The 21009-nt window shown below is 40.2% G+C and overlaps 1 protein-coding gene across 1 annotated transcript in view; it reads right to left on the bottom strand.

The window, feature by feature from the left end:
• The window catches only part of Eif3a (eukaryotic translation initiation factor 3 subunit A), a 31102-nt gene extending 18063 nt beyond the window's left edge, over positions 1 to 13039 (bottom strand). The window contains exons 1-6 of the mRNA XM_050148674.1: positions 11839 to 13039; positions 5092 to 5282; positions 4801 to 4937; positions 4145 to 4308; positions 2894 to 3097; positions 1406 to 1610 (exon numbers count right to left, since the gene is read on the bottom strand). Coding sequence (XP_050004631.1) covers positions 1406 to 1610; positions 2894 to 3097; positions 4145 to 4308; positions 4801 to 4937; positions 5092 to 5282; positions 11839 to 11887 — 950 coding nt within the window. The 5' untranslated portion in view covers positions 11888 to 13039. The remainder of the gene's footprint in view (positions 1 to 1405; positions 1611 to 2893; positions 3098 to 4144; positions 4309 to 4800; positions 4938 to 5091; positions 5283 to 11838) is intronic.
• Between the last annotated feature and the right edge of the window lie 7970 nt (positions 13040 to 21009).

The raw sequence follows: 21009 nt of genomic DNA, 5'->3' as shown, positions 1-21009 counted from the left end.
TTAATTATTTATTATATGGCAGACAGAATATATACTTCCAGCATATTCCAGCATAGTACAGTATTAGAAAACTGAACTTTGAAGAAATGAATCCTTGTAAACTAAATCTCATCAACACAATGAATGTGGCCCAAAAGCAGTAATGACAAACTTCCTTACCAAAATAATTAAAGGTAGCTTTATAAACTAAGAAAAAAATGACAGGGAAAGAAAACTTTTTACTTTCCTGCACTTTAGAACGCTAAGGACACAGGAGCTCAGGAGTCTCAGTAACACACAGGAGGAAATGGCCTGACGCTGCTAACCCGTATTACAGCATTCATAAGAACAGTATGAACTCTTTTAAGGAAAACCATTTGACTGATTTTGTATTCTACAAAACTAAGAAAAACAGATACATATTTAAAAAGTTTACTAATACAAGGAAAAGAGGGGACATGTGACTTATCTAGTTTGTGCAGGATAATGGGTTCAATTCCTAGCTTGATAAAGAGAAAAAAGAAAATATAAAGCAACTGAAACAAGCTATGTGATAGGGTTTGTTGTGGATTTTCCTTTTTTCCTAGTTAAGCTAGTCTAGTTTTATCCATGTGCCACCACATTCGACCTATACTATGATTCTTTTTAACAATCGACAAGTTGCACACTCCTTTATCTTTGAAATGTGTTCTCATGATTATCTCCCAAATAGTCTCCATTTTATGATTCACATGTTAAGAAACATGATTTTTTTTAAGCAATATCTTTACCACAGTACAAAAGAAATAGAAACTTTTATCTTTCCCCAGGCTAGTGATGTAAGGTGTTAATAGTCTTGAAAAAAAGCAGCAGCAGTAATGATACACACAGCTCCTAGTGAGCCATGCAATTTTAAGAGTGAGCAGACCTCTTCCCAGTATATTACACTGTTGACAGTAGGTCAGTGTAATACATCCTGACTCAGCACATTCTGAACTTACAATAGGTTTACCAGGATATAACCTAACATAAGTCAAGTGCTTTATGCTATAGTTACTGTTTTATAATCAAGGAAGAAGAAATAAACTTGATGGAGTTACCTAATTATACAACTTGTGCTAAAAGAATCTACCAATATATGAATAGAAGGCTCACATGTTAGCATTACTTCTGTGAATATACGATTTTCTCAATTGGGTTTCCAGTGTTTTCTGGGTTCAGGAGAATAATCTCCAAGGAGAACATGTCTCAGAGATACTTGGTAGTTACAATTAGAGATTGCTCCTGGCCCCTAAGGAGCAGAGTCTAGGGATACCGCTAACATCCTATTAAGTACTCGCCATGCACCACAACAGTCCAAAACGCCCAGAGGCTAAGATACCATGGCTTAGACCACACTGCCACATAGAAGTTTAATTTCATTACCACCCAATTACAACATATTTACCTTTGCATCTCATCTTGTGTAAGATTCTTTCTCATTTCTCTAGACAGATGATAGAGACGATGAAGTGTAGACGCATGAAATAGAGCATTTCCAGATTTCCAAAACACTGTTGAGACTTTGTTATAGTAATTTGCCATCAACTGAGGCTTAGGTGGTTTTTTAGACAAGGAAAATAGCCCATGAATATCTTCCACAGCTTTGAAGGCTTCCTAAAATGTACAGATTAATCACTTCATCATTTCATTTAAAAAGGATCGAATATCAAGCACTTTCTTGAAATTAAAACGTACTATAAATAATAGAAAATAAAATGCCTAACATGGTTTTTGTCTCATAAATCTGAGAAATATTTGTAATTACAAAAATGCTGTCTTTAAATTTCTCTGTTGTTTTTTTTTTTTTTTCAAGACAGGGATTCTCTGTGCAGTCTTGGCTGTCCCAGATACTTTTCCTAATATAATCATGTTTGCTTGCCCTCTACATGTAGTAATTTAAGACAGGTGTCCCTATAAAAAAGGAAAAAGACTATGAGCAAAAGCAGAAAATTAAATCACATTTTTACTTTTATTTATTACTTTAACTCTTAGTTAAAGCATTTTAACTAAAAACTGCTGATATTTTAGTTAATCCTTTGTAATTTCAATAGGGTTTTATGTTAAATAAATATGAAAGTCCTCAAGTTATAAAGCCACAAAATGATGTGACTATAAACTAAGGGGGAAAGGGCCAGGAAGCTTTTTATCACCAATGCCATCTCTAAAATGCAGTATATACATACCATGCATGGTGCTAAAGCAGCACTTCTCCAAACAGAGAAAAGGACATGTAATTTGAAATTCTCATCATCAAAAAATGCTCATAAAGTTAAAATGTAATATCAGATTAACACAAAATTATGAGGAAACTGCTATTTAATACTGTTTGTAGAAGCTAGAGATGTAATCAGTGGTGTTGCACATGCTTGCCATTTCAAAGTTTAACTACTGACACCACGAGGTTGGGAGATTTAGCTCATTAAAGTGCTGGCCTACCAAGTCAAGACAAGGCTCTGGGTTTGACACCTAGCACAGAAGGGCATGCGCATATAAACAGGTACTAATCCCTGGCACTAAAACCAAACAGTATTGAGGGGAGGAAACAACAGCACCAGCAGCAACAGGAACAAAATACCTGCATCTTTTAATATTTTTCTCCATACTTCTTTCATCAGACCACCCAGCTCAGAATGGTACCAATCAGAGACCACTTATAAAACCACATTTTGAGCAGTGGCCATGATGCAGGGTTTTGTTGTGGCATAGAATGAAGATTTCATAGTTTAGTCCAGATTTTGCAAGTGATTAAAAACTGACCTCTGAACTTCCTGTCTAGAACTCTTCCTACTGTCAGACAATCTTAAATTCTCACATTACCCACTGAAATTAACCAGTATTGAGTAAATACTAATACTCAAGGTGGAGAGGGAATGGAACAAAGCTAACAGTTAACTTGCCTGCCACAGTTCCATGCTGATAGCACTGTCCAACTGAACAAGTCTGGTTTCCAAATGCATGGACTGGCTCTCTGGATTATTAAGATTGATTGCTGTGCTTTGGTTATGATGGCGCTGAATCTGCGCTAAGTGCATTCGCAAGTTGTCACAGAGCTTGCGGAACTCAGCCTTCCGAGTGTACTGGAGGCAGAATTTGAAAGCTGTAAGCATAATTGTCAAACAAGAATTAGATATTTTGTCAACTTCAGTATCTGAGTAAGTTTAATACACCACATATTAAGATCAACTTTAGCAAGATTAACTAAGCTCACCATTTGTCTTAACTCCCTCATGAACCTATACCACCACTCTGAATCCTGAGCAAAATAAGACATGGTCATAAATCCTGGCCCAAGATATGGTTCCCAGAAATCTACAAATAGGAAATGAATAGAATTTGAATTTAGGAAAAGTCTCAGAAGCTGGAGAAATGGCTCAACATCTGGTTACTCCAGAGGATTCAAGTTAAAACTCCCTAAATCCACATGGCAATTTATGGCCATCTGTAACTCCAGTTCTAGGGAATCCAGTGCCCTCTTCTGGACTCCGTAGGCAACAGGCATGTATGTCTGTATCATAGACAGTCAAAACACCCATACACAAAAAAAAAATTAATTCAAAATAAACAAACCCAGAGTCACCTTCAAAAACGTAAACGCAAGAGTTGCTAGGCTGAAATACAATGAACTTACATATCTTATGTATATAAATTCAACATGCTTTTGTACTAATGACAACTATGTAATGAGGATTTACCTAATCTAATTTCAAATACAGAAACAGAAGAGCATATGAACTACTTGTTCCATCAAAATGCACATCTATGCAATATCAGAGTACTTTTTGGGGACATCTTTACTCTTAAAATATTTCGCTGAGTGGGGGGTGGCACAGATGTCAGGGAGTTGGCAGTAAGATAATCAAGAATGAAGAATAATAATATGAAAATATACAAAATAAAGCCTATTGCTCAGTGTGCTTAACTTTAAAAAGGCAGGAGGGGGCTTCAAAAGTCAGTAGAACAATTCTTAAACCTATAAGACAGATCTCTTTTTCAGCTATTTATGCAATAAAGATCAATTTCATTTCACCAAGGCTAAAACTAGTTGTTTTTAAAAACTATAGAGAACAAAATGTTAATGTACAAAAATCTATTCTAAAGTCAACTTTTCAAATCAGTTTATTAACATTTCATATTGTCATTTTACCTTGCTGGGCGATATCATGGTAAAGGCGCTCTACTCTAGAATTGTTTCGAAGAAGGTCCAAACACTGCCTGTATGATTCCCACAGGAACTTGACCCAAGGAGTCAAAAGCAATCTGTCAGTACGATCTTGAGTGTCTTCCCCGCTTACTGCACTTAAGAGAACACTACAAAGAAAGTCCATGGAAAACTATTTTAAGTAATTTTCTATTTTATTGTGATCTGAAAGCCCAAACCAACAATGACACTCTTCCCACAACCTCATATATATTGTTGAGATGTCCCTGAATTCTCAGTCTGTATTACAACTGTTTAAATTTTATTGCATGTTCTATCCTAAGGTGTAAATTTTAAATATTACTTACATGGTTGGTGAAGTATACATTTTAAGCTTCTAAGCAGTTTTTCTGATAACCACCTACCTTCAAGTAGGGGAATGATAGTGGCCCATGAAAAAGAAAAACACTGTGCTGGGCAGTGGTGGCACACACCTTTAATCACAGCACTTAGGAGGCAGAGGCAAGCGAATTTCTGTGAGTTTGAGGCCAGCCTGGTTCACAGAATACATTCCAGGACAGTCAGGTGTCTCAAAAACAAACAAACAAATGAACCATTGTGCCAACTATCAAAATACTTACTAAGGCATTAAACCCACATACCTCTCAGGAGTCTGAATATTATCCAGATCTTCTATATCTAACACCATTTGTTGGGACTCTTCTTTAGCAGCTTCTGTTTTTTCCTCTGCTAATTTCAAGTATGCCCTAACAACATCTTCTAAAGATTTAATGTTTACCTACAGGAAGAAAGAAAATGAATTAATTTTTCTCCAATGAACTAAAAGAATGTTTAAAAATCAAACTGAGATAGAAAACAATTTGAAAAGTAAATTACTCTAGAAGTTATTAAAAGCCTTTAAAAATACAAAAAAAAAAAACTGAGCTCAGTACCTGCTGACAGATGTTCTTATATTGATATAAACCTTCCTTAGCCAAGTGGCTCTTACGAAGATCCACACACAGTTCCAAGTATTTCAACATAATTGGCTCGTGTATCTTTTGCCATGTTCTGTGTTTCTTACTTTTCATAACATCATAAAGAACATCCAGTGCAGGTTGCTTTTTGCCAACCTCAAGAAATTCTGGAAAAGAAAATGAGAATTAAAATTAGCTGTACATAATACATAAAAACCTAAATGACAGACCAAGGAAATAGCTCAATAGCCCTTGCTGCCAACCCTGACCCTCTTGAGTTTTATTGTTAGAATCCACATGGTGGCAGGAAAACCCACTCTTGTCCCCTTAACTTGCACAAATAAATGTAAAGGAAAAACTTTTTAAAATCTAAATCTTGTCCCTTTACTGATTTAATGTTCTAGCTTACTCCTTTTTTTTTTTTTTTTTTTTTTACATGTTTGGCTTCTGATTAACAATCCCATAATCGGGGCTGGAGAGATGGCTCAGAGGTTAAGAGCACTACCTGCTCTTCCAGAGGTCCTGAGTTCAATCCCAGCAACCACATGGTGGCTCACAACCATCTGTAATGAGATCTGGTGCCCTCTTCTGGCCTGCAGGTATACATGCAGGGAGAACACTGTATACATGATAAATAAATCTTAAAAAAAATCCCATAATCATCCAACATATAATGATGAAAAATTAGTATTATCTCAACATATAGTGTCTATATAGAGCTCAGTGATTTTAAAATTCCAGAAACTGAAGTCATGGATGGGGGGGATACCTCCCCCAATAACTGAAAGTATAATTATGACCTCATCACATTTCCATGGATAATTTCATTTCTGCTAGATTTTATGAAGTAGAAAAACGGTAGATTGTTTTTACTATCTAAGGTCAACTGACTACATTTAAATGAGTTTATTCTGAAGGAAATCCAGTAGTCTCGAAACTGGATACTAAGTATGTCAGTTGATATCTCTGATCTGATATAGGTCTGAGCCTTTCCACACAAATTTTGCAATCATCTACAAAATAGCTAGCTAAACTGTTGACTGGGATTAAACTGAAGTTATAGATGTGAGTTTGAAATGTGACAATCCGGAGGCTGTAGAGATAGCTCAGAGGTTAAGAGCATTGCCTGCTCTTCCAAAGGTCCTGAGTTCAATTTCCACCAACCACATGGTGGCTCACAACCATCTGTAATCGGGTCTGGTGCCCTCTTCTGGCCTGCAGGCATACACAAAGAATATTGTATACATAATAAATAAATAAATAAGAAATGTGACAATCCAAATGAGTCGCATACACACACCAAAAAAAGACAAGAAAGGAATTCATGGGTCTGGAGAAGATGGCTCAGCAGTTAAGAGAATGTCCTGTTATTACACAGATCTAAATCCCAACACCCCCATCAGGCAGCACACAACTGCTTGTAACTTTTCAGCTCCAGGGGATACACAATGCCTTCATCTGGCTCTTCCAGAATTTTACAGACACACACACACACACAAATAAACCTTTTTTTTTCTTGAGGGGAACGGTCAACACACAGTGGCCCAGCTCAAAAATAAACCTTAAAAAAGAAAAAGGAGCTGCTGAGCTTAATGACACGCCTTTAATTCCAACACTTAGCAGACAGATGCAGGTGGATCTGAGTTCCAGAATAGCCACACAGAGAAACCCTATCTCGAAAAACAAAACAAACAACAGCAACAGAAAGAAAAAAAATGTGTGTGTGAGAGAGAGGCAAATCTGTAAGTTGGAGGCTGGCCTGGTCTACTTAGTGAGTTCCAGGGCTACAAAGTAAGATCTTACATCCTATACAAAATAACAAAAAAAAAAATTAACTTCATTTACTGGCTCCTTAGTTATGAGCAATATACCATATTGTTTTAAGATGTTCATTAATGGGAACTGTGGTGAAAACTCTGTACTATCTTTAAATGCGTCTTAACTCAAAACTTTTATAAACTTAAATTAATGTTAGTTTAAAAATTATATGGCAAAGTAATGACTTTATTGAGCTTGAAGGCACTGTGTGTAGTAAGTAACATTTCCAAATCCAGCTGCTATCTTAAATTTTATGCAGCACCTTTTCAAATTCAGCCAACAGAAGTGGCTTAAAGTAAAAATTTGTTTTTGTCCTTTTCCCCCTTCACACAAATAATAGAAAATAGTTAATCTAGTCAACTGGTTAGGTTCATTTTTAAATTTAGTAATTAAGTCAGAAGTGGTAGCTTATACATGTAATCCTAGCATTTAGGAGGCTGAAAACACACACACAAAATGCTGAATTTTGAAACACAAAAATTCAGAAACAAAAATAGATTCTACTGCACAGTTTTAAAACATAATTTGAAGGAGTTAAAACATTGGTTTTACTAATCTCCATTTTTTAAACTGTTTATTTTCCTCCTAAAGAATAGACTTGGGGTCAGGGATAGTGGCCCACACCTTTAATCCCAGCAGGGAGGCTGGGGCAGGTGGACCTCTGTGAGCTTGAGGCCAGACTGGTTGGTCTACATTGTAAAAAACCCTGTCTCCACCACCCCCTAAAAATAATCTTGAGCCAACAATTCTTTTTTTAAATCCTGAATCAATCTGAATCTGGGATGTGGTCTACATAGTAAAACCCTGTCTCCACTATCCCCTAAACAAACAAAAAAACAAAACACTTGAGCAAATAATTTCTCTTCTGAATTAATCTGAATTTGGGATGTTCTGCCTTAAAGCAAGATTGTTAGATGCCCTGGGTTCAATCCTCAGTACCATTTTTTTTTTTAAAGTGGACAGCATTTGAGGCTGTTCTTTCCACCCAAGTTCTGTAACTCCCGTTCCAGGGAATCTGATACCCTGTCCTCTGAACTCCTCCAACACCAAACACACAGGTGCACATACATACACTCATGCACACAGAAAGCCAATAAAGTTTCTTATTTATAGGGAGCTTACTAGATCTACAGGTTTAATGACTAAGATTTCCGGAATGGTGCTTCCCAGTTCTTCCAGTGAAACAATTCTCCTGCGGCTCTCGAACATACTAAGTTTAGACCTGAACAAATCATGCATCAAATCAAAAACTAAGCACCTTTACAGAATGTTCTTAGTCCTCTTATTTATTTTTCCCTCCAGTGCTGGGACCCAAACCTAGCGCCTCACCCCCAGTATGCCAGGCAAACAACCTTAGCACCACCCATACAGTATTAAATAGTATTCATAGCAAACAAATAGAAGCTCAACATTATGTGGAAACAACCATCTTCATTTCAGCACACACTGTTGCCTCAAAATTTTACCAAATGAAACAAGTTAGTACAGCTAGATATATTAGAACCAAAAATTCTGTTTTAAGCACTATCCTCTTCCTGAAGTGTGCCTAAGGTTGTTTTCCATGCTACTTTAGGTGTTTTTCAAAGCTATTTAACTGAAAGTCCTTATCAGAAAAAAAAAACCCACCTTAGTGAATTAATTTAGCCATAACAGCAGGACTTAAAAGATGGCTCAGCAATTTAGAACACTGGCTACTCTTCAAAGACCTGGGTTCTATGCCCAGCACCTTCATGGAAGCGCGCATCATCTCTACCAACTCTTTCTGACACCCTCTTCTGACTTCTAATAGTGTACTACTTGCACATAGTGCACAGACATACATGCAGGCAAAACACATATACACATAAGATAAGATAAAATAAAAAGAAAATTATAACAGCAACATTAAAATGGCATCATACCCATGTACCCAACTCCTAATTGTACACTAAGGATTTATATTTTCAAGCTATTATTCAATGTTTGCAATATGAAATACAAATAAAGTTAAAGTTGAGGAGTGAACTCATGATAAAATACAAAACACTGGAAATATAAGAATAATCCACTTTCCCACTATATACTTTTAAATGGACCTGGGGCTTCTTTACTTTAAAAAAAAATACTATTTCTTAATTATTTTATGTGTGAGTGTTTTGCTTGCATGTGCCCCACAAGCATGCCTTTGTATGTCAAAAGAGGATAGATCCCCTTCAACTAGAGTTACAGCTGGTTGTTAGAGTGGTTTCTTGATGTCATGTTTAGAAGCTTGATGTGGTAGTATCAAATCTGTATCATCAGCACTGAAGGAAGTTGAAGCAACAGTATCAAGTTTGATGGCAACCTGGGCCACCTAATAAGACTCTGGTGCTAAAACAAAAACCCTACAAAAATAAACCTTTAATGGTAAGTCTGGTTTAAAACTTATCCTTTCTAACTCTGAAAGTCTCAAATAACTAAAGGAAGCACACTTAAGTGAACATTTTACTGGGCGTAATAGAGCACACCTTTAAATTAACCCCAGCACTCATTAGGTGGATTCATAAGAGACCCTGTCTCAAAACACAAAATTATCATACAGATACCCGCACTGTCCCCCAAATAATAAGAAAAATAAGGGAAGGGATGAATACTTTTAAACAAAACAATGAAATTGGAACAAACTCTTCATGATCCATGGTTGTGAGATTTAATGCTCCTAGTTAATGGGGTAGGAAGGCCTGATGAAGCTAGGATTTCAACACTTAAAATGATTCCAAGACTAAAATTCTAGAAACTGAAATCCAGAATTTTATGTATTAAGAGAATAAGTGTAGAAATTACTAGCATTCCGTGTTTATCTTTAGAACATGATTGAAACCATGAAAAGGTTCACATCAATCCTTCATTTTTCACTATTCTGTGCAACAGATAATGTTACTACTCAACTGTGGGGTTCCAATAACAACTTCATCTCTTAAGGCAGGAGTTGTAGGGTTTGTGTGTAAAGTGAAAAGGCCTTGACATTTTTCCCTCAGAAGTGACTGCTTAGTGTGACTGGAAGTCTATTTTATTAAAAAAATCGCTGGGGTTACAGATGCTACAGATAAAACATTTAAGTAAACAGATTTCTAAAATGTGAAAAGCCCTTTCATTATTCTACTTAATGTCCTATAAACAGTGCTAAATGTGATAGACAATCTGTTCCAGATAAGTCCCTTGGAAGCTAAGGAATCACCACTTGCTACTTCAGACACTAATGGGGCTGCAACAAGAAGTCAACACAGGCCTTTGGAAAGATACATCAATAGAATCCACGTTACCCACAGTACTTTACTGCTACTTTCCCCAACTTGCTCATCATTAATCAAGTCTACTTCAACTGAGAAACAGTGAAAACAAATATAGAACACATTATGTAACCTTCTTACTTTAAAAGTTATTGAACTATTAAGTTCACATGCTGATTCCAAACAGGAAAATACAAGGTCAGCATGTTACTGTGTATGTATGTATGTAGGCCAAAGACTATCTAGTATTTTAAGTGGACAACGATGGGGGGCGGGGATGCCCGCTGGTGAAATGTTACAAATAAACATCTATACAACAGCTATACCTAGTAAGTCCACCTTTTCTACAGCGCAACGGAATTCTAAGTTTCAGAACATCAAAAGTCCTAACTTAGCTACACCTCTGATTTCAAATATAGATTAGTGTTAGTAGTATTAGGTTAGTTATCAGCAACTTGCAGTTTTAGTAAATTCTACTACAATTCCAGGATGCATAATTACTCTATTCCAGATTACTCCCTAACCACAAAAAAAAAAAATACATTTCAGAAGTATGTAACCAACACATCTTTATTCCTGGCAGACTATCAACAGTATTCCTTTGTAAGTACTGACTCAAATGGCCTTTTCACAAAATAAGCCCTCCACTTCTAACAAGCTCGCCAAACATAAACCCTCAACATACATGGTTTACCTGTTTGGATTAAGAGTTAAAAGGAGAGACGGCTACAGAATTATTAGGATTTTTTAAGGCAATTTTTAAAGATCAGAGATGTGCATACGACTTTTCCACCTCACAATGTCAAACTAAAGAGATCAGGACAAGTCTTTCCTGCAAGGGCCAGGGTTTAAACACACATATGTTAAGAGAAACAGCAGACGGTGGGAATGCGGTGGAGAAAGGAAAAAAAGAAAAAAAAATCTGGTTATCAAGAGACCTTGGTTTTAGTTTCCTGAAGCTCCCAAGTGACCTTGGGGAAACAACTCTAGAGGCTTGTCTGGGGAGAACCATTTTTAAATCCCTAAAGAATATTAACTTTTCGTGGTTCAGAATAGGCTTTCGAACTGGCCCTAATCAATGGGGGGGGGGGGGGGCACAGGAAACAAGTTAATGGATGAGAGGCCTGAAGTGCAAACTAGCGACTGTGTAAAGGAAGTGGACCCTGACCCAGCAGGCCTCAGCGTGGGACTTGGGGCCAGACGTGCCTGAGAGGCAGGGTGGAGGTAAACTAGCCGGGTTCCCGGCCCCGGCGGGAGGTGGAGCCGAGGTTCTCGCGTGCATTGTCCCCGGGAGGGAGCCATGTTTCCTCCTCCCCGGCACTCCCAGATGGCGGTAGGGAGCGCGGGGCTTCCCAAGCAGCCCTCGAGTCTGAAAAGCCGGAGGGAGGCTGATCGAGGGGAAGGCTCGCCGGGCCGGAGAGACCCCGCCACGCAAGCATCAGGCGTCAGCCAGGGAAGACATGCCGGGGTGACGGTTCCTGATCCGCGCTTTCCGCCGCGGCCCGTTTGAGCGGGGAGGCCGTGCCGAAACACGGCCCGGGTGGAGGCGGCCGTGATCACCGGGCTCCAGAGCCCGGGCTCCGGGAATCGGGCCGGGGCCCTCGACCTCCCAAGCCTCAGGCCGGCCCTGTGCGGCGCGACCTGCTGCCTTACTCACCGTTGGCGCGCTTGAGGGCATTTTCCGGCCTCTGGAAATAGGCCGGCATCTTGGCGGTAGGCTCAGCTCACCCGGCGTCAGCGAACTCCCTAGTGGCCCGGACCGGGAGAGGAGGCGGAGGGGAACTAGCGCGAGCTTCCACGCGCCTCGCCAGCAGTCGCCCGCGCCCTGCCGGCCAGAGACGGAAAGGAAGGAGCCACGTGATCCCCTTGCGGCGGCACCGCCGCCGCCCGAGCCCCGGATGTCGAGGGCGGGCCTCTGCGCATGCTCCGACTTTCTCCACGCGCAGGCGCGCTCGTCTGTGGAGCGCGGGCTGACGTGGCGGCGGGTACCGGGTGGCGCGAACAGTTGTGTACCCCTTGGGGCGCGGGAGGGGAGGACCTTGGAGACATTTTCCTCCCGACAGCGGTGCTCCAACGAACGAACGTGGGTTGGGAAAGGGGAATTTGCTGTCAGATCTGCGACGAGAAAAGGCAGTGTCTCCACAATCACTTCCAAAGCGAATAGCCCGTGGGCAGACCGCGTTAGGTTAAGGTCACATTGGCTACGCAGGCTCCTCGCCTGTCAGGAAGGCTGAGAAAGAGTTTTGTTTGTTTTTTGTTTTTCGACACAGGGTTTCACTGTGTGGTGTAGCTCTGGCTGTGCTGGATCTCATTTTGTAGACCAGGTCGGCCTCCTGCCTCTGCCGAGTGCTGGGATTAAAGGCCTTTGCTGCCACCGCCAGCCGAATTTACTTAACGGAAATGCGGAGCTCGGCGCTGGGAAATAGGGTACCAATCGCTTGACTGACAAGGAAGGGGAGGGGAGCACACTAATAGAATTATTTGGTATCCTTGTGGGTTTAGTGTCTCAAGGATTCTCAAGAGAAAGCTAGTGCTGGCAGAGCCACCTCATAAGAGGGAGAAGGCCCTGGAAAATAGCAGATTATTTGTGTGTTTGAAAATACGCGAGTGTCGTCGATTTTTACATAACAGTCCACGTCACAAACAAAAGAAATGTGTGTTGGTGGGAAAAGGGTTTATTGCAAGCCATGTCTTTTATTGCTGACTAACAAACTTAGTGTGCAGAAATTAATTACTATGCTTAGAGCTTGAAAGCCATTTAAACTGCGTCGAATTATTAAGCTCTTGGTAGGAAATAGCTTGAGTTCAGGGCTGAAGATTGCCTAGCATGAACAAGGCCCTTGGCTCAGTCCCTAGCACCATAATAAGAAAGGTTCGGAAGGAAAAGGTGGGATAAATTACTGCAAGTTTATTACACATTTTACAATAATAAATATTGGATATGTGAATTAATGAGATACTGTATCAATGAATGAGGAAACTACAGTACATGCCACAAAAGCATCTCTTATTTCTGTCTCCACAATGAGGTTTTTCCATTTAATGAAGAGATGGGGGGAAAAAAAGCACAATTTCTTTTCAAATCAAAAACTTGGCGGTGGTGGCGCACACCTTTGATACCAGCACTCTGGAGACACAGAGGCAGGCTCTGAGTTCAAGGTCAGCTCAGTTTACACAGTGAGTTCTAGGAGAGCCAGGGCTACACAGAGAAATCATTTCTCAAATAAAATTTAAAAAGTTAAAGGGCTTTTTAAGGGTCTGAAGAGATGGCTCAACCTTTAAAAGGGTTCTGGGCCTGCAGAGCACCTTAGTTCAGTTCCCAGCACTCATGCCAGGCTGCTCATAACCACCCATAACTCTAGTCTCGGGTATCCAGCACCTCTGGCCTCCCCGTGGCACCCTACATACCCACATGCAGACACAGAGTTTTTAAGTTTATTTCAAGAGTTCTTACCCCAGAATACTTAGACCATGATAAATGCATGAGCTTTCACCTTCCAAAGCAAATACCAGACAGGGTTGGTTTAAAGGAGCAGCAAATACTAAGATGCTTTAGCAACTGTTTTATGGGAATGATCAAGGGATTTCGTTGTGTATATTATAATTAACTCAAAATTTAAAAGCCAAGCATAAAGAGCAAATAGTTCTTTCATGCAGTTTTTATTACATAAAAATTAATTCACAGGCTAAAGAAAGATACAAACGATAAAATAAAAGGAAACTTGACCTAAATATCAGAAGATGCTTATCATATCAGAAAAGGATAAAAAAAAAAATAGGAGCTGGAGAAATGGCTCAGCAGTTAAGAGAACTTGTTGCTCCTGAGGAAGATCCAGGTTTGATTCCAAGCATCCACAATGTGGTTTACAACCATCCATCCATAACTCCAGTCCCAGGGTATGTGGCACTTTCTGACCTCTACAACCACCAGACACACACATGGTCCACCTACATACATGAAGGCAAAATACCCAGACACAGTAATAAATCTAAAAAAAATTTAAAGGTAAATGGGTTCAGCATTACTCATTTGTTAGGCCCAGTCGAATGAACCCTAGAAAATTAAAAGATGAACTGAAATCAAATATCCCTCATATTCATAATTTTCCCTTTCACATTGTTTGAAGCATATGAAACATTGGTGATATAATAGCCAATGAAGATTTAAATGCATTAAATAAAATTATCGAATTACTTTTACTTTATTTATATGGTGGCTGGTATCTGAAGTTCCAACCACTCAAAGCCTAAGGTAGAAGGTTGCTTGAATCCAGAGTTCAAGACTAACTGGGCAGCACACAAGACACCATCTCCAATAATTTATTTGGGGTCTGGTACTATTTGTTAATGAAAGCAATGATATCAATTGTAGGGGTAAATATATTCCCCCACCAGGTTTTGGGTAACTTCTAGCAGCCATAATGTTGAGTGGTAGAGATAAGACACCCAATGCCTCCTTTCAAAGGATTCCTTGATTTAAAAAAAAAAAAAAAAGATAGGAGCTAATTGGACCAGGAAAAAAGCATAATTGCTTACTGATTGATTAATGCTCATTCATCAGGAAACAAGCAACTTGAAGATACGTTTGAAACTATTCAAGCATGGTCAAAGCTGATGTTTTTTTACCTTGTCAAGTTACTTTTGACTTCCTGGGATAGTTTCTTTCATACATGTAAGGAATTTTTTAACATAATTTTTTAACTGATTCTTTGGGAATTTCACATCATGCACCCCAATCCTAGTCATTTCCCGGTCCTTCCATGTCCACACTCCACACCTGTAACCTGTCCCACAAAAGAAAATATAAGTAAGTAAATAAGAAAACACGCCAAAAACATTTTGCTCCTCCATTTTTCCAACTCGCCATCACATATTAATTTGTCATGACATTGGGAGCTGTGGTTTGTCATGCAGTATATCCTATCGCCAAGACAGCTTTACTTGCAAATGTTCGTTGGTCCAGTTCAAGGCCTCTGGCTTCTGGTACTCCATTAAAACTAGACCCTCACCAAAACTTCTCTCATATATCCTGCTGTTGTCCTGAGTTTTGGAGATCCTGTGGCTATGGTTCTTCAGGACCAGTGTAGGGAATGTTTTTGAGAGTGGTTTTGTTCTCTTTTGTTTTGCTTTTGAGATAGGATCTCACTATGCAATGAAAAAATTCCAAGCTGGCCCAGAATTTTCAATTCTCCCACCTTAGCCTGCAGTGAGCTCGAACTACAGGCTTGCATCACCATGTCTACCATCACGTTTATCATTTTATTTATAAGAATGTGGCAGTGTACTTATAAACTATGATTTCCAGTAAAGCACTCTTTCAACAAATCTTTATCAAGTGTCAAGCACTTTACTATGTGCCAAGCATAGTAGATATACATTTTTGATAGGTGTCACAAGAGTGAACAAAATAGCTTTCTACCTTAATGTAGGAAAAAGACAGTTCAAACTCAACATAAGCTTTGTGAAGGCAACATCTCTCCAGGCCACATTGATGGAGGAAGGTAATTGATTAATTATATAAGCCAACTGCTTGGCCTCATAGCTTAGAACATAGGTGGGTGGAATAAACAGAATAGGATGCTGGGCGGAAGAGGAAGTGAGGTCAGACTCTGCTCTGCTTCCGGAGAGACTCAACAGCTCTGCTCTGGAGCAGAGATGCCATGCTCAGCCCTCCCAGGTAGAGGCAATAGATCTGTGCTCTGAGGCAGATGCACGCAATGAAGCTCCTCCAACCCACAATGGACTTAGGCTAGAATCTTCCCGGTAAGCGCACCTTGGGGTGCTTACACACATCATTAGAAATGGGCTAGTCCAGGTGCGAGAATTAGCCTGTAAGGGCTAGAGTTCATGGGCCAAGCAGTTCTTAAATGAATACAGTTTGTGTGTTGTTATTTCGGGCATGAGCTAGCCAAGCGGCCGGGGTGTTGGGGATGCAGCCCCGCCGCTCTTATTTCAACACCACATCCTATGTCTTTCGGTGCTCTCATAGGCCCTCCCCAACTCCTGCCATTACCTCACGAGGAACCAGTCATTCCTTTTTATTTTGTTTTATTTTATTTTTTGAAACAGTCTCACTATGTAGTGCTGGCTAGCCAGAAACAGATCCAGCTTCCTCTGTCTCATAAATTAGTTTTTTTGCTTTTCTTTCTTTTTCCTCTTTTTTGTTTTGTTTTACATACCAATCCCAGTTTCCCCACCCTCCTCTCCTCCAGCTCTGACCCCTTCACCCCACCCCAAACCCCCACCTGCTCCTCAGAGAGGTTAAGGGCTCCCCTAGGAAGTCAACTAAGTCTGTCCCATTGCCTCCTTGAGGCAGAACCAAAGGGCACCACCACCACCACGACCGCCTCCTCCCCCTGGCCTAGGCTGAGCAAGGTATCTGTCCTTAGAGAATGGGCTCCACAAAGTCAGTACATGCATTAGAGTTAGATCCTGGTCCCATTGCCCGTGACCCCTTACACCACCCAAGCTACACCATTGTTACCTGTATTCCAGGGGCCTAGTTTGGTCCTGTGCAGGTTTCCCAGTTGTCAGTCCAGAGTCAGTGAGCTCCCATTATCTCGGGTCAGCTGGTTCTGTGGGTTTCCCCATCATGGTCTTGACCTCTTTGCTCATTTTTATTTAATTATTTATTTTCCAAGACAGGGCTTCTCTGTGTATCTTTGACTATTCTGGAACTCCCTCTGTAGACCAGGCTGGCCTCGAACTCAGAGAGATCCACCTGCCTCTGTCTCCCGAATGCTGTAATTAAAAGAGTGTGCCACCACACCTGGCCCGCTTGTTCACATTATCCCTCCCTCACTTTGGTTGTACTCCAGGAGTTCGGCCCACTGTTTAGTTGTGGATCTCTACATCTGCTTCCATCTGTTTCTGTAAAAGGATTCTAGCTTCACTGGGGTTGTGGACTGTAGGCTGGTTGTTATCCTTTGCTTTATGTCTGGTATCCACCTATGAATGCATACGTACTATATTTGTCTTTCTGGGTCTAGGTTATCTCACACAGGATGTTTTTATCTAATTCTATCCATTTGCCTGAAATTTAAAGTTGTCATTTTTTTTTTTACCACCGAATAGTACTCCATTGTGTAAACGTACCACATTTTCTTTATCCATTCTTTGGCTGAGGAGTATTTAGGTTGTTTGCAGGTTTTCTACCTCATAAATTCTAAGATTAAAGGCCTCCATCCACCTAACCCCTTGCCTCCTTGCTTTTTTTTAAAACGAACCTTCTCATTCAGGTTTTGCTTAAGGGACACTTCCTCCAGGTATCTTCCTTGGCACCAGATTAGGTTAGATGCCAAAATGCTGAACATTAACTGGATTTGGTGGGCATGCCTTTAATCTGAGCACTCAGGAGGCAGAGGCAGGCAGATCTCTGGGAGTTTCAGGGCAGCCTAGTGTATATACTGAGTTCCAGGACAGCCAGGGATACAAAGAAAGATATTCTCTCTCTCTCTCTCTCTCTCTCTCTCTCTCCCTCTCCCTCTCTCCCTCTCTCTCTCTGTCATATGTACATATATATACACATATATACATATATGTGTATACATATACATGCACATATACATATATTTACCATTAATAACAAACTGTCTTATCCTTTATTATACTTAAGAGTGGAAAAGAACCAAAATTTTGAATTGTTCACTGATGTATCTGAATGCTTGACAGAGCAACAGTCAGATAGGTTGCTTACAAACTAAACATGAGAGATTAACAAATGAATATTTAAATAAATATTTAAATCAAACTGTTTCCAGCTCTATCTGTAAGGAAGAACAAGTCTAGAAGCCCAAGATATATAATCCTTAGTTCTTAGTGCATCTGTCCATCTACTTCCAGTTTCCCATTTGCTTAAGCTGCGAAACACAAATACAAAAGTGTTCTCTGCCCAAAGCTTCTTGTTGCACTGTGTCTGAGCCTGCAACTACACTGAAATCTATTTGTGATTTTTCTGAATGTCCAAAGATTCCTCATTACCAACTCCCCCCCACAACACAATACTTCAACTTCCAACTCAAAGCTTCCACTACCAAAACCCTTGACTATAGGGCATCTTTGCTGCCCCACTCCCTGTGCTGTTTGCCTATAACACTATTAATTCCATCACTGTACCCATCTTTCTGGCCACTATGCCCATCCCGCACCCCTCACAAAAGGGTGAGTGAGTTCCTTTTTCAGCCTACTGGCCCCCAGAGGGGAGATCAGACATATACCACTCTTCCCAGTAACTACTCCCAGAGCATTCTCTTTCAATTCTCCCTGAACTCTGAACTTTGAAGCTCAAAGAGTCTTATGATATTGTGTAACTGAATGTGGTAAAGTTGCAAAATATTTGGCAGCAGTAAAAGGTTTCTGAAAATGCGCAGAGCTAAAACTCAATACAAAAATCAAATGCACAGTGAACCTGGGGTTAGCCCATGTTGCATCCTATAGCATTGGTTCTGAACATATGCACTTTGTACCTGCTTTAACACCCAACAAAAAACAAAGCTTGCAAAAGCTAAATTTGGGGCTGGAGAGGTGCTCACCAGTTAAAAGAGTTAATGGGCCAATCAGTGATTTAAATAATATAGTTTCTGAGTGATTATTTCAGGAGTCGAGGTAGCCAGGAAATGAACAAATGGCCTCCTACAACAGTATACCAAAATTGCTTTAAGACAAAATTCTTTATGACTTCTCATTAGTTTGACTTATAAACTTATTTTTTTAACCTGGTATGTCTATTTAGTAATGAAAGTAACATTTTTTTTTCATAGACTGAAAATTTGATTGAAATTTAATTGTTATATTATTAATAATACTAACCTTAATGTTGCTGTTTCCATTACAGGTGTACCACCCTCGCATGGCTTTTCTATAGTTTGTAAAATATATACTTATTTTATATACCTGGAGCCACGCAAAACTGTCTCAGATGAAAAGGTTCAAAAGTGGAGAAAGCTGAAGAAACCACCACACTAGACCACCTGCTATTCCTCCAAGTTACAACCTGAAGTATCTGTAAAGCTCTGACCACGCCTTTCATTCCCAGTTTTGGGAGCATGTGAGGACATTTACTAGAGATTGAACCCAGGACATTTTACATGCTAGGCGAGTCCTCTCCAGCTGACCTATATCCCCACTCCTCTTTTTACCCTTTTGTTTTGAGACAGGGTCTTCCTAAGTTCCCTAGACAGCGTCTTAAACTTGCAGTCTTCTGGCATCAGCTTCCTGAGTAGCTAGGATTGCAGGCTGGATTTGAACTTGATGTAGAGCTAGCCAGATGGTCAGCAGGTGAAAAGCTCTTGCCACACAAGCTGCATAACCTGAGTTCAAGGGATGGAAACCAAATAAAAGTAGGAGAGAACAACTCCTGAATTCTGCCCTTTGACTTCCATAAGTGTGGTCCCACTGACATATGTACATCACACACACACATAGTGATGATAATAAAATTTTTAAACAAACAAACAAACGAAAAATATCTGCTGCTCTTACCGAGGACCTAAGCTAACTTACAAACACCCATATGGTGGCTTCTGATCATTTGGAATCTGCATTCCCTCAATTCTGTGTCTCTAAGCTAAAGAGATATGGTGGCATATATCCGTATGGCAGCTACTTGAGAAGCTGAAGCATGAATATGAGTTCAAGCCCAGCCTAGGCTACATATAACCAGACTCTGTCTCCAAAGAGCAACTCTGCTTCCATTTTGCTATGCCTCATCCTCTGTTTCCTCCTTTCCCAACTTAGATTTCTTCATTGTTGGTGGGTTTTTTTCTTTTCTGAGTCGTCTCTCTAATTTATTGTTACCTGAAAAACCCCATTCAGGTGAAATCTCATCACATACCCCTTACTGCAGCCCTGGAAACAGATGTCACCTTAAATCCAAAACCACAACCCTTGCAACCACTCAGTCACTCTTTTTCACTTCTCTAGGCTGTTATCCATTTTCCCAGCAGAGTGTTTCTGTTCCTCCCTTTGCTATTTTCAGCGTGTTGACCTATCTCCCACCCAGCTAGCTACCTTAGTGCTGCACAACCTCCACCCTTCTGTGCTATCTGGCTACAGCCATCCTGAATTCCAACACTTCCTCTCACACACAGGCTTGACCACTTCTTGTCCCGGGAGCATTTTCCTCCCCTCAGCTTCCAGGACCTGATTTGCACCCCACCTTGCTGACTACTACCCACCCGTGTGTGATCGTATCTCTCTCTCTGACCTCTGGGATTGAACTATCCAAGGGCTTAGACCTGGACCTCATTCTCTGACTATAACTCATGCCTACTTTCTAGCTCATGGGTTAAGACATAATTTCTATCCTGTATATAAAATTGCATTGACACCCTTTGACTTCTCTCTAAGAAGCTAGACTTGCCACACTTCTGTTTTACACATCAAATAAATGTTTATCTTATATATTATATACCTTATTATTATATGTGTATGATCTGTTATGAAATAGACTCCTGGTCTCCTCTGCCTCCACCCTTTCTTGTCATCATCCCAAATTAATGCCAGCAATTCTGTTCTTCCACCTATGCAGATAAAAGACATCTTTGACCCTTATTTTCTGACTTACCCCGACACCCAATACCGTATCCTAGCAGTTACCACCACCGCCTGGTGATGCCTGATCCATGTTACTGACATTTCTCACGTAGAGTAAGTAGTAACTTACTAAATCGGGTTTTTATTTTCACGTTGGTTCTTTCTCTTTACTCCCAACATACCAGGAAAGAAATTCTTTGGAAGTAAAAGTGAGTTGGTGCCAACCCCCTGATGGTGAAAGTCAGAGTCTTTACAGTATCTCACAAGGCCTTGCACAGTCCTGGTCCTCTGTATT

Source organism: Alexandromys fortis, unplaced genomic scaffold (assembly GCF_014885135.2).
Source record: "Alexandromys fortis isolate MF-2015 unplaced genomic scaffold, M_Fortis_MF-2015_v1.1 scaffold_16, whole genome shotgun sequence".
Taxonomy (NCBI): domain Eukaryota; kingdom Metazoa; phylum Chordata; class Mammalia; order Rodentia; family Cricetidae; genus Alexandromys; species Alexandromys fortis.
The sequence above is the reverse complement of the archived record's forward strand: the minus strand, read 5'-3'. Positions and strand labels throughout refer to the sequence as shown.